General features: G+C 33.9%; 1 protein-coding gene across 3 annotated transcripts; it reads right to left on the reverse strand.

Annotated features, from left to right (window-relative positions):
* Window positions 1-818: 818 nt before the first annotated feature.
* Actbeta (inhibin subunit beta) lies at window positions 819-14,598 on the reverse strand. 3 transcript variants are annotated; one of them, XM_070287713.1, is made up of 6 exons: window positions 14,437-14,598; window positions 9,630-10,722; window positions 7,979-8,848; window positions 7,641-7,900; window positions 5,830-6,469; window positions 819-944 (listed from the first exon to the last, which is right to left on the reverse strand). In XM_070287713.1, the coding sequence occupies exons 2-5, from the start codon at window positions 10,609-10,611 to the stop codon at window positions 5,831-5,833; spliced, it is 2,751 nt and encodes a 916-aa protein (XP_070143814.1). In that variant the 5' UTR covers window positions 10,612-10,722; window positions 14,437-14,598; the 3' UTR covers window positions 819-944; window position 5,830. The 3 variants fall into 3 exon arrangements, with proteins under 3 accessions (XP_070143814.1, XP_041632626.1, XP_070143815.1); XM_041776692.2 differs by lacking the exon at window positions 14,437-14,598 and having other exon boundaries at window positions 7,979-8,627; window positions 9,630-9,801; XM_070287714.1 differs by lacking the exons at window positions 819-944; window positions 5,830-6,469; window positions 7,641-7,900 and having other exon boundaries at window positions 8,523-8,627.
* Between the last annotated feature and the right edge of the window lie 279 nt (window positions 14,599-14,877).

Below are 14,877 nucleotides of genomic sequence, written 5' to 3' on the forward strand. Positions count from 1 at the left end.
TAGTCTGCCCACTTTGATTTCTCTTTTTTGTTGGTTGTGGTACAAAACTCCAACTCGAACAGAGCGGTCGTGTAAAACAATTTGTCCAGAAATATATCGGACCAAAACAAAATGAAAGTTTTTCATTTATTTTGGTACTCCACCAGCCCCTCCCTGACCTCAATCCGGCTCAACATCACATTTTTTTTATATTCCTTATATCTAAAAACATTAAACTTTGCCAATATACAACAATAAAACGAAGAACTGTCCCACCTGTCCTGCCGCCGAACGATGCTCCTGGCGCTGCTCCTGCCGCGCGCCTCGCCGAAGAGTTTTCCGGATCACATGGGAGGCGGGCTTCCTGAGCTTCTAGCACCACGTAGCTCTTGACTTTTGCAGCCTCCGCCCAGGCTGAGGCTGCATAGACGAGGAGACCCTCTGTTTGGCCCTGGCTATGTGCCCATTGCTTAGCCGGCGCCCTTGTAAAGAGTTTAGCTAGACCAGATTTTCGCCAGCCCTACTCGATTTTGGAATCGATTATATTTCCAGCTTACCTCTTTTAATTTTGATGAAAACTAAATTTAAAAAGAATTATTTTCCGTATTTTAGACTGAAACTTGTTGATTTTTACCAGTTATTGATGTAAATGTGACCATGTTTAAAAATAATACAGATGCATTCGATTATTTATACACGATTTTATAATGTATTTGGATTGAAATAGGCACTTCATAATTTTGCATTTGTCATGTAAATTTACACAAATATTGTCAATCAGCCTATTTTACAATATAATACTAATAATATTAAAAAAAGACAAATCTGTGGCAATAACATTGTGGTTTTACAATTTTTTATTTTTTATATTAAATATTGCCGTTTGAAGATATCCAAGTGATGTTCCATGTGTATTATTGGACGGAAGATATAACATACAAATGCCAGAGATAACGAAACAAGCGCTGTGAATATATAATGAAATGATTAAGATTACGATTCTTTATGAATTAAAATTCACAACATTGTTTTACGGATTTCAAATACTTTTATAACATTGCCGCATTCAATAATGGTTTGACAGCTTCATAGCGTTTACATATATATGACAAAGACGACAAGATGGCTCTTCTAACGCAAGTTATAATGCATAAGCCGCGAAAAACGATAAATCTATATAATATATACACCAATTTAGACCGATAACAAAATATTGCTCTAATGAACAAAAATTGTAATTGTAATAAATGTAATTGAAAAGTATATAACTAATCGACCTTTAGTTTAGCAGGAAAAAGCTTTTGCTAATAGCCATATGACACAGGCGCATTAATTAGAGACTTCATTAAAGATTTGACAGCGCTATAGCGTTTTACACAAGTGCGAGCAAGACGACTATCTGGCGCTCTAATGCATTATAATAATGCATTAGCTACTTCATTGCCGCGATAATCGATAGATCTACATGAAATATACCAGATACTCGATAACAAAATACGGGTTTAATGAAGAAAATTGTAATTAAAAAATGTATTAGCCAGCTCATTGACAGTATGGTCTCACAATGAGAAGTTTATTTTTATATCATTTCGCTGGTTTTTGAACTCAAAATATATTAGAAAATTAGCAAAAATAATATGTTTTGCGGTGGCAAGGTTCTTGCGCTGTAAAATTAATTAAATTTTTTTTTTGGTAATAATTAAAAAAAATTTTAAGCGTTATAGGTTAAAAACATAAATTTAAAAGATTCTGCATTTATTTATGCAAGAATACTTCGAAGAGGAATTCTGAAATTCATAGTAATACGCCGCGAATGGAGGCCGTTTTTTTTTGTTTACCTTTTACGGTCGGTGTGACCCTAGTCGTATTACCAAAATAATCCAAGCAAAATGACACATATAGTGGACTCATCAAGGTTTTAATGAAGTAGCTAATTAATGATAACTGCAGTAGGCTATAAATGACTGAGACTATCGTATAAGCAGCTTGTATGGAGTCCTTTTTTCAGTTGCCGATATTTTCAGTATTTATATTTTCTGGTTTCTTGCATTTATTGTTGAAACTGAACTGAAAATATGAAACATTTCGATAAATAATATGTTTCTGGTGGTAAAGTTATTACAAAACAAGAAAGGAAGCTAACTTCGGCACACCGAAGTTTGTATATCCTTGCAGATTGGTTCTCATATATATATTATAAATAATAATGCCGAAAACAGAAACCAAACAGAGTTTCATAACATTTTACCTATACCTATTATGTTTACAGTTCGACAGTTACAGTTATATATTCCCAGCTTTACATTTTCTCTACATCTACGGATCGCTTCTATGGCAGCTATATGATATTTGTCCGATTTTCATAATATTGTTACCAAAATTCTGAAATAATACTAAAAGCTCGTGTCTCAAAGTAGATGAAAATACGTTGAAAAACAACGAAGTTAAAATTTTTTCGATTAATTTTCCGATCGTTCCTATGGCAGCTAGAAGATATAGGGGTCAGATTTTCATAAAATTTTTACCAAAATTCTGGAATAATATAAAATGGCTATATCTCAAAAATTATGCAATAATATTGAAAAACAGCCAAGTTATAATTTGTTTTCTAAAAATTTATCGAACATTTGTATGGCAGCTATATGATATAGTCGTCCGTTCCGACATATATATATAATGTAAATTTTGTATGCATTACTAGCAAAAAAAATGACGTATGGGTTTTCGCAATACATAGATATACGCTGCGAATTGCAGAATTTGTTACACGTGTTAAAGCTGCAAAACTCCATATAAAACAACGGTGTGAAAAAAGGAAGAAGAACTTTTTGTCTCGTCGATTTTGTCGGTACTCTGACGACGAAAATGATACCTGTGAAAGTTGAATGGCGTTGCCAGATCAAGAGAGTAATCAGCTGATATCGTGCTGTAACAATAATTCATTTAATTTCATGGCTTTTCCTTAATTTTTTTGGTCACACTGGTTACCCAGCAAACTATACAGCGATTCTGCTATAACACATGTTACAGCGGATTTTCGTAGTCAGAGTACTAGGCTTTACCTTTTAAGATTGATGTGACCGCAGTTGTGTTACCAAAACAATCCAAGCAAAATAATGCCTTCAAATTGTTTAATTAATACACAAAAAAAAGTATTTAAATTAATTTTACAGCGCAATAACCTTGCCACCGAAAACATATTATTTTTCCAAATTTTCTTATATTTTTTCAGTTCACAAACCCGCAGAAAGAAATAAAAAATAAAATTCTCATTTCGAGACCACTTTTAGTTTCGACCTCTATTGAACTGGCTAATATACCTTTAAATTATAATTTTCTTGATAAAAACAGTATTGTGTTATCGGTCCAAATCTAATAGTATCTAAATCCAATAGTATCTAGTATATTTTATGTAGATAAAAGTGTCATATACAGCTCCGGTAATCGTAAAATTTTTTCGATTTCGTTTTGGGCGAAAACGAACCGTTTTCGTTTTAGCTGCTCCGGTTTTCGGAAAATTTCTGCTATCGGAATGTTTTGTTTTCTCATCGTTTCTCACTGCTCAAGCAGCTAACTTGTGTTTTTGGTAATAAGCAAACAACGTAAAGTACTGCCTATTATATTTACAATTGCCCTTTTTCTAAGCCAGAAAAAGGCAAAAAATTGTCGAGTTAAGCAAATCTAGGCACCTAAGATGCTGCCACACTTTTCACAGTTTTAATTCCGGTGGTCTTAAATAATTATTTGGTTAATTTTGACTATTTAAGTAGTACAATTATATAGCATTATTTATAAACAACCATTTTGGCGGTCCTTTAAAGTTATTAATGTATTCATTTATATTTTATAAGTATTTTTAACTGGCTGTTTCGTTCCACCAACCATATGGCAACCTTGGCGATAACTTTTTGCGGTGAACTTATCGACCTATCGCCAAAACGAGAAAACTGGTTGAACACGGCAAAAATTTTGTTGTCAAATCTGAGGAGGGATCAGAAATACATTTTTTTTTAAATAACTACCTGCCAGAATGATCTTGTGGTGGTGTGGAATAAACATCAATAGACCACTAAGTAAACTCTTTTTTCCTTTAGTAAATAAGATCTGATTTCATATAAAAAACCATTTACTTTTCATTCCGGCCAGAAAAAGGTGCCCGTTTTTCAAAACGAAAAAAGTTTTTGTTAAAATTGTCCAAGCAATAGTTTTTGCAAGTTACCTCATAAAATAATTTTTTACTTAATATGGCGCCTTTTTTACTTAAAAAGTTAAGTGTTAAGTTTATTTGTGAACTGACACAATTGCAGCACTGCACTTGTGTCATTATAAAAATAAATACACAATTAATTATTAATTAATAAATGGTAATTATTTGTGAGGAACGTTTGGGATTTTTAAAAAAAGTGAAAATGGTGTTCCCACACACCGTCAAAGCACATTCAGCAATCCGAACAGCTGTGGCTCATGAAAACGTAAACAAAGACTGTCGAATTGGCAGTTGCAAATTTGAAATGGAGCATTTACCAACTATTTTGGCTATTGTACAACAGCAAAAGGCACAGATTGCGTCAGAATTTATCCGCACTAAATTTAAATGAATTAAATGACAAGGAATTTTTTTGATTTTGATTTTTCTCTAACAAAGAGCAAATTCCCCGAATAGTGTCTATAGGTGGTATAGGCATCCAAAATCTTTAAAATAAGGTAGAGGCAGGCGGTTTATATTAAATAGTAACAATTGGGGACATATTGGGGCAAGAATATACAGAAAAAACGCCAACAACTATTTTGGTCATGGTTGTAGCCTTGGCGCCACATTTTAAATTCCATATCTCATTTGTTCCTTGCCAAGTGTGTATACACTTTAGTAGTGATGGTCAAATTTTCAGAGTTACACCGAAAAACTATCGCCTAACTATCGCCAAACAAACCGTGGTAAGATTTGTGTTCTAATGGCGGTCCATTTCGGAAAATTCGGAACGGCAAAACCTTATGGACCGTTTGTTCAACGGACGGTGAATGTGCTTTGACGGTGTGTGGGAAGACCCTATAACAGAAGATTCCGTTTGATTTGATATCCGATATTTTAGCAATCGATATACGCCAGCAACAATCTGTATCGTTTAACGGCCCATTTTTGCTGAGTATGATGACTGAAATCTGGCATCTTCGTCAGTGATCATCCGCGTTCAGCAGAAATACATCAGTAATCAGTGATCAGTCATGTTCTTCGGAACCAATACTTATGTCATTCTTCAATATTTTAACATTAATCGATATTAAAGATAACTCTTTTTTCAATAAGATATTAAAATCAATTTTTTAACAGCCACACCTATTTTCAGGGGATCCCTTTTTTAGACTGAATGACTAAATTACCGAAAGTGTCGGCCCTGTATTGGCAATATATGAAGCCGTATAGGGAACGACCCGATATTTTCAGCGATCTTGGGGTTGCTGAAAACTTGAAATATGGATTAAGCCATTTGTATGGGAAGCTGTTTTCAGCTGCTAATATTTTTAGTTATTTAGCCATTCAGTCGTATTGGTAATCCTCCAATATACAGTTTAGTAACTAGAAAATTGCGTTAAATATCATATAATTTCAAATACGTTATTACGTTACGTATAAAAAATACCCGAAATATTGTTCACAATTTATTTGTCACTATTTCGGTATATCGATTTACACATAATATATCGTTATGTACTAAAACAATCAAGGTTTTTATTCGATATTTTTTCACCACTCATTTTTAAAATTATTTGTATTTTATGGTGTAAATTGAATACTAAGAACATAAACCATAAAATCCTTACCGATTTCTGTTTCTTATTTATTATACTTACGCTAAGGGCAACCGCACTCGTCAACAACCATTTTGGGCAAGTCTCTTTTTATGATACCATCATCACCGTAGTAGATCAAGGACATGCTGGAGAACTTTATGGGTGCGCAGCAGGGTCGCATTCCATTAAGGAGACCAAGTTTTCGATACTCCTCAATAAAGTGAGCATGAAACGTTTGAAATGTGTCCGGGGTTCGAAACGTTCCTGTGCATTCACCACGACAGTAGTTGGCAAAGTAACCTCTGGGAGCAATAATCCAATCATCCCAACCGAGCGCCTTAAAGGATACGTAAAATGACTCTTTGCAGCACTGGCCACTTAAGGCACCGCCACAATCTACAGCACGTCGCCGGACTCGTCGCGTTCTCGCCGATTCCGTGTGCAGAACCAGAAATGGTCGATTCGGATTTATGTTTATCGTGTTTTCTGACGAATTATCACTTATTTTCGATGTTTGAAATAGGTGCAAAGAGTAACGACCACCACAGCCAGTGCAATCGATAAGGAGTCTCAGCTTTTCGTTGCCGCCATGGCCTCCGTACCATTCACGGATCGTTTCAGTTAAATCGAATTTTTGCCATCCCAAATGTTTTGTATTAACCTCAAAAGAAGCGCGGAAAAGTATAGCCTTGTCAATGCCCTAAAAAATTGTATTATGAGATTTATTTATATTTAGGATAAAGTTTATTAAAGCTGTCAAAAAATCGATATCTTTAAAAGTATCACTTTTTTGTTTCAATGAATTAAATATTAATTTGTCGTCCTATTGTTATAGTATATAGAAAATTATTATTATAATATTTAATTGATATAATTACACAGGAACACAAAATTAAACTTTGTGAAATTTCCACGAACCATTTCAAGTTTTCCATGATATTTGGGTGCTCCTGAGTAAAAGTCCCATACAAAATTATTTTCCATCACCTACAGGTTCCGCGGTATACCTAAGAATACAAAAAACCGATGTTTGCCGACATTTTGAATTACGTGGCCTATATAATTGGACTTACCTTTATTATTTTCGGTAGGACCTACTCTCAATACATCACGGCACTACTAAAAAATAGTCCCAATCGTGGACCATTGCCCATGTCTTTGGAATTCGACGCCAAAGTTGAAACTCCCAAATTTAATATGTATCTTTTTATATATAATATAAATTTAGATTTTTTACTCGCATTCTATAGGTTGCCTTGACTTATTTGAATTTTGACAGAAAATAGTAGTAGATAATCAAACCAAAAAAGCGGTTTTATTCGTTTAATAAATCCAATAAAATGTCCTCATGAAAACGCTTTAAACCGAAATTAAAGAATACAATGAACAATAGATTCAATGAATATTTAAAATTAGTTCCATATAAGATTTAATTCTCAGAATTGTTTTTTCATTACAGAAAAGTTAAAAATTTTGGGAGTTTCAACTTTGGCGTCGAATTCCAAAGACATGGGCAATGGTCCACGATTGGGACTATTTTTTAGTAGTGCCGTGATGTATTGAGAGTAGGTCCTACCGAAAATAATAAAGGTAAGTCCAATTATATAGGCCACGTAATTCAAAATGTCGGCAAACATCGGTTTTTTGTATTCTTAGGTATACCGCGGAACCTGTAGGTGATGGAAAATAATTTTGTATGGGACTTTTACTCAGGAGCACCCAAATATCATGGAAAACTTGAAATGGTTCGTGGAAATTTTTGGCTGTGTACCTGTGTTATAATTAAATATGTAAATATATTGCATCAATGTTTCGACAGCTGTAGAGATTTATTCTATCTATTTATTTGTTTATTTCCGTACTGTACTTGCCTTCTCCGTAATGTTTATGCCAGCTGTTAACTCAAATATCCATATTTTGATTTTGTGTTTGCGCCATTTTCGCTTGGCATTTAAAACATATTCTTCGTTCTGAAAATTTGTCGTTTTCGCCTTGTCGATCCAATAATTGTTAGGTTTATCGATCAGAATGTGTATCTGAGCACTGCGTATCGATAGTTTTTGGTTAGGAGGAACAACACGGCGATTTTGAGGTGTAAACTCAAGTATTCGATACTGTCGATATTGAGTCCCTGAAACATAATAATAATTGTTTGGGATATTAAAGTAAATAAGGTTACAATATTTCCGTAGTTAAAACCTTAACTTACCCTCCTCTGCAAATGTTATTATTTCCTGAGTATTACCAAAGTAATCTTCGTGATTATCGATCTTATTGTGTTCTTCGTGGTTTGGTTCAAAATGATGTTTCTGATTTTTTTCTCTCTCATCTTCAATGCTATTTTGGAGTTTGGCCTGAACATGGTAATCTCTAAAATAATCATGATCATGATTACTTCTGACACCAATTTTAATGGTACTATCACTACTGCGATTTAAATCTAACAGATATGTAGATTTTCCAATACTACTAAGTGATCTTCGTTGATTTTCAGTAACAGTAACAGGATTTAAACGACTTCTGACTTTAGACCCAAACTGAGGATAACTTGCTGCCAACTGACGTAAGTCTTTCCAATTCTTAAATAATCTATTTTTTGTTGTATCGTCTTTTTCCATATGGTAGTTTCTTCCAAATTGGTTTTTTAGGAACCTCTCATAGACATTGCTTTTAGTTATATTCCAAGTAAAATCGAAAGGTGATCGGTATTGATCATGATCACTTGAAGCATCAATGAAGTTATGAAATTCTGTTAGAGTATTGCGTCTGGTAAGAGAATGCTGTTTTTCTCGCTGATGATCACTGTTGATCATCATCCTTCCACCATCTGCCCGATAAATGGTTTCCCATATAAATTGCTTTGGTAAGGGATGAGAGACATTTGGCTTATGAGTTAGACCAAGTTTTGTCAAAATTTGCCTTTTGATTGATTCCAAACGAATATGATCGCTCGTTGGAATTTTGTTGTAATATTTGTTTTGTTGTTGATTATTTGTTTTTTTGTTGAAGTAATTATGGTTGGTATTATGTTGGTATTTGTTGTTGTAGATGTTATTGTAGTCTGTATGTGGATTATTATCTGTGGTGTAAATTGTGATAAAAGTGTATTAAGTGTTATGGGTGTTTTTCCGGTTCACATAGGGTACAAGGTTACAAGCTCAGTACCAACCGAACTCGGAAGGAGACATCTCCGACTCCCGTAACAGAGCTATAACAGTGGTTTAAGTAAAAAGTTGTTAAACAATAATGTTGAAATTAAAATACAGTCTCTAAAGTGATGCAGAGCATGCTGATGTTCGCTGTTATATTTTTAGTTAGAAGGGTTGTTATATAGGAAATATACATATGTATATTCTATATCAACATCGAAACCTGAGTCTACCCTTATCCATTCCAGTAATAGAAAGAAACCTAAGAAAACGTTAAATTTGTAAATAGTGTAAATAATATGCAAGGGGCTAAACATAACACTAAGAAACTATCGAATGTAAATATCGATTAGAAACTGTGCAATCGATATTATTATCGACCGTGCATGATCTAGGAGGAACGAGGAGAACCTGGAGGGACTAGAGAGAATTTCGACTTGACTGTTGACGCTCATCGTGAATAGATACACTTTATGGGGTACTCGGAGATGCCTTCTTCTGCCTGACATTTATTTTCCATTGGCACTAATTTGTAATGCCCTTGTGCCCCACCGTTTTGCCAACTATTATAAGAAATAAGAATAACAGAATATATAATAATAAATGAAAATTAATTTAAATAAATTTAAAAAACCGAAATACTTATTTATTCCTTCTGTTTTTATGAGAAAATGTTAACATAAATTTGGTATAGTAATTATATGCAGTTACCTTTATCATTATAAATGCTGCTTTTGGTGCCACCTCCTGTCTCATGACATAAGGTGCATCCTTTGTGAGACTCTAAATTGGAAGCGTAGAAATTGGTGCTGCTAATGCCATTGCAATTAATAAGCTTGACTTCAAACCAGACAAGACCGATCAAAAGCCAGATGAGATTAGCACGGTTGCGTTTATTTATCTTTGAGCAGTTACGCATTGATAGCAAGTCCTTTAATGTCGAGACCCGCACATTCCTTGGCGTAGTTCCACCATAACTTACTTTTAATGCCTCGAAGGATTGGCAAAGGCTTGGCCTTTTTTGAAAGTTGCTCTCATCACTCTTACTTTTTATTAGGTGCTGCTTATTATTATTTTTATTATAATGTATTTGTTTTCGGTGCCTGTTTTTAGCCATATGTCTATGGCGACGACGCCTGCGACGGCGTCGGCGACGCCTTCTACGCTGTCGCTTACTTTTTCGACCGTGAGAGAACATTTTGCATAAATAATTGGATCTTAATTGCTGATCATTGGTAATATCATAAAAGTTCTTTAGAGCGACGGTATTCGAATTGCCACTAATTGCGGAAGAAGCTTCAATAACCGTTGTAGGAACAGAAGTAGCAGTTACTGATACTCCTTGACTACTTTCACGATTGCTTCCATTAGAAGCACTGATATCGAGCAATATACAACTTGTTAGCAGAGTCACGAATGCCGTTGTCCAACGCGCCAGGAGTAGAATCAGCTTTGATACGCCCAATCTATCGTTTAAGGGAACGGAATCTTTTTTTCTAGTTGCGACTTGTGATGTGTTCCAAGAGTTGGAGGCACTGCAGCAGGTTATGTAGCAACAACAACAATTGGGAACAACAACGCAACATCCTTGGCGACAGCACAGACATTGACAATTGTAATAGCATTTGTTGTTGCTGTTCCTTATTGATACCTTTCCAGGCGGCTGCGATTGTGTCTCAAAACCCAGCCGCATCTTTGTTGTTATTGAATTGGTTAGTTATCGTCTACAAAAACCAGAGATGAATTATCGAAAGTCTTGTAACATTTTAATCCATTCGTTTAGTTTGGGACGAACATTGCTTTCCTGTGTTAAAAACGGAAATCAAGACTTAAGTTTTCTTTCAAATTTAATTTTAGTTTTAATGAATCGCAAATACGTATATAATTGAACAGATAAAATTTTTGCGATACCTTTTGAAAGACAATTACCCTTGGCAAGCCGAAGTTTATTTAAATTTATCAGCAACTTTATCAATAATGAAATGTTGTTGTATCAATTGATCAAACACTTTAAAGCGCTCTCCTGAGAAATGCAATTTTGAAAGTCAGTGAGCACGATAACTTAAAAACAACTGAACCAATCGTGAATTTGGCACTTCAGTAACTTCTTCAACTAATTTTACAGGTACTGACGTCGTCCTTTATTAATTTTTTATTGAATTATCTTTTTATTTTTTTAGTCAAAATCTGGGTTGTGGAATAAAGAAAGGAAGCTAACTTCGGCACGCCGAAGTGTGTATACCCTTGCAGCTTGCAATTGGATCATTAAGAATCGAGCCATTCTGGTTAAATTTATAGAAATAAATAAAAGAAAATATACATATAAAAGTTTTTTATTATATTTATACATAGCATATAATAATTTGGCTTTGATATTTATATAATAAACTTAAATATTATAAATTTAAATTAAAACACACACAAGACTGAATTTTATTACATTTTACCTATACTTGAGAGTTACAGTTTTACATTCCCAGCTTTACATTTTCTCTACATTTACCGATCGCTTCTATGGCAGCTATATGGTATAGCAGTCTGATTTTCATAAAATGTATACCAAAATTCAGAAATAATATAAAATGGCCAAACCTCAAAAATGTTGAAAAACAGCCAAGTTATAATTTTTTTTTTCTGAATATTTATCGAACATTTGTATGACAGCTATATGATAGAGTCGTCTGATCCGGCCCGTTCCGACATATATAACATTGAGAGTATATGCAAAGTGTCATTCAGATAGCTTAAAAACTGAGGGACTAGTTTGCGTAGAAACGGACGGATGGACAGACGGACATGGCTAGATCGACTCGGCTGTTGATGCTGATCAAGAATATATAAACTTTATAGGGTCGGAAATGTCTCCTTCACTGCGTTTCAAACTTCTGACTGAAATTATAATACCCTGCAGGGGTATAAAAATAATAAATAAATAACAAACAAGAAACTGATAAAATCATATGAATGTGAAAACGGTAGCAGCTATTTTCGATTTCAAAAACGAAAATGGTAGAATTAAATGATAGTGGAAACAGGAGCATACAAATAAAAAACGAAGTAATCAAGTAATCACAACTTTTATAACATTTTCCTAAACATACATACATACATACACACCAGTGATGCCAATTTGTCCTTTTTCCGGACAGATCTGTCCTGTTTTTAACGCTTCATCCGGAAAAAATTGAAAATCATCCATACCTGAAATCTGTCCTTTTTTTAGATTTTTCATCCGGAAATCTGTCCTTTTTTGTAAATCTAATATTAACTCTTTTTTTTCTTTTTTTCTAAAATAGTTGCTTTCGCTCTCCAATTTTAATGTATTATTAGCTGCAAAATATGAAACAGGTGGCAGCTGCCATACTTATATCGATAGTTTGGTAAAAAAAATCATCGAAAAACAACTCTATTTACGGTTTACTTGCATTCTCTGTTTCGGTACTGAAAACGCAAGTTTAAAAGTTGTATTACTAATTAAAAATGCCAAAAGAAGTGTACAATCAAAAGCTTCGCTGTCTACTGCATCCAGATTTTAAAGATTTGATTAGCCGACATAATACAGACATAATACAGAAAAAAATAGACGCATTTTCGGTAGATCGTGTTTTGAAATCCAAAAAGGACTCAATTCTGCCTATTTTAAACATATTTTCTATAAATTCTGAGATTAAAAGCAAAATAATTTCTCAATATTCCAATATTCACCTAATAAATTGGGAAAATATTGAAAATACTTCAACATTTTGGTCAGAAGTGAAGAGGTATCGGGATTCTGCAGGCAGCAGGCAACAACACCGATGAGGACCTGGTGAATTTTGCTCTTAGCCTGCTTTCATTGCCATGGTCAAATGCTGAAGTAGAGAGAGTTTATAGCCAAGTAAATTTGGTGAAAACCAAAATTAGGAACCGATTAGAGGTGGATACATTAAATGCCATTTTGGCAATCAGGTAAATATATATATATTTTCAAAAATTTACCACTTATAAATTCATGTACATGTATTCTTTCTTCAGATTCGGATTGCGTCGCCATAAGTTATGCTGTCATAATTATAACTTGCCTGAGAAGTACCTCCAATTAATTGGCTCCATGGCTACATATGAGGACAGCAATGATGATGACGGGAAAATAATAGAAGATGCCTTAAAACTATTATCTTAATAATAAAAAATAATAATAGTAAAAACAAACTTTTTATCCTTTTTTAAATATTTTCATCCTTTTTTTCCTGTTTTTTTTCTCAATCTGTCCTTTTTTTTCGAAAACATTTTGGTATCACTGATACACACATATACTATTCACAGTTTTACCGCAACATTTTTTTGCAAAGTGGTCCATTTTTTACTGAATTTTTAACCCCTCTATAGCGGGTTGTATACCCCCTTGATTGGTACATATGTATGTATGTATATATGTTCATACCCAGCAGTACCATTCATCAACATTTCATTTCTTTGATGTTGATGAAATGTGGTACTGCAGGGTATGTATATCGCTTTTTACGATCGCACCCAGTGACCATTTCAATCGCGGAAGAGTCGCCTGCGACACTTCCAGAAGATTAATTTGATCGCCCGCGACATCGCTTTCTGATCAGCGAATGCGACCCTTCTATTAGAGTCACGGGCGGCTCATATAAATGAGTCCCAGAGGAGTCTTGTGGAAGAGTCGCGCAAGAGACTTTCGGAAGAGTCGCTGGAGACTCCTTGAAAAGGATCGCTGAAGTGTCGCCTTAAAAGAGTATAATAGTATTTTGTATTTTTTTTTTTTTTTTTAATTTGCCATTCTTTTATATAATTTCATAATTTTTCTTCCTTACATTTTTCGACTTAACTAATCTTAAATTTAACAGAAGCGAGAATTTTTGTAGTTTCGGGAATTTTCGTAAACCAACATCTACACAAAAGAAAATTAAAATTCAATTCATTTTACTATTTTAAATAATCCTTTTATGTTTAAAAAATACAATGAATAGTTGAATGCTTCGTTTTGTATTTGCTCCGCGCCAAGTCAACTAATAACAACATTTTCATTATTTGTTTCACTTCTTTTACTTATTTTACATGTTTCTTGTTGTTCTATTTTGGAAGTTTCACGAGTTTCAAGCATTCGCTTTGCTTCGCTTTTACTACGACTTTTATTTACTATAGATGAGGAGCTCATTTTAGTTTCAAAGAATACAAAACAAATAGATAAACAAAAACGGTTTACCGATGTAGGTATAGTAGTTGCCATGCGCACACTCTCGGAGCTCATCGTCACTACGTCGACGACCGGCAGACAAGAGGCGCCCCTTCTGCATACACACATGTATGTATGTACAAATCTACGTAAACGACTTTCGAAACCAGACAAGACGACGCCAAGATAATTGACCATTAACTTCGGCGGATAAAGCAAAGGCAATAAATATAATTATTAAATAAATGTAAAATTGCATAGCAGATATAAACAATTACGTGCATCTTTTAACATTATTCGTTTATAAGTAAAAAATTATGCTTGCCGTTTGTTTACCGGAAGGAAAATGAGATAAATTAACTGCAGTCGTCGTCCTTGAATATATTTGATTATATCAACACTTTCAAAAATATCATATTTCACATGTTTTAAATTTTTGTTTATTTTTTACTTGGTAGGATGAAGGATGTAATGTTTTTTTGTATGATTTCTGCTAAAGATGACATTGCATACTTTTAAGCAGAAATAGTAAAATAACACCGAAAGCTTAAAAAAAAGCTTTTTTGGGTAATGAAAGCGTCGTAGAGTTGCCCAATAACTGAATAAACACATCTGGCAGCGCCATTGATTTCAAAAATTCAATAAAAAAATAATCGTTAAAAACTTGTACATTGACTGTGGGAGCAGAAAAATGTAGTCACTATTTTTTATGTAAAACCAGTCAGTTATCACGTCAGATGGCTTATAATTTAATTTGTCTTTATTCAGGCGGTCGCA

The sequence above is a fragment of the Drosophila kikkawai genome, chromosome 4 (assembly GCF_030179895.1).
Source record: "Drosophila kikkawai strain 14028-0561.14 chromosome 4, DkikHiC1v2, whole genome shotgun sequence".
Classification (NCBI taxonomy): Eukaryota; Metazoa; Arthropoda; class Insecta; order Diptera; family Drosophilidae; genus Drosophila; species Drosophila kikkawai.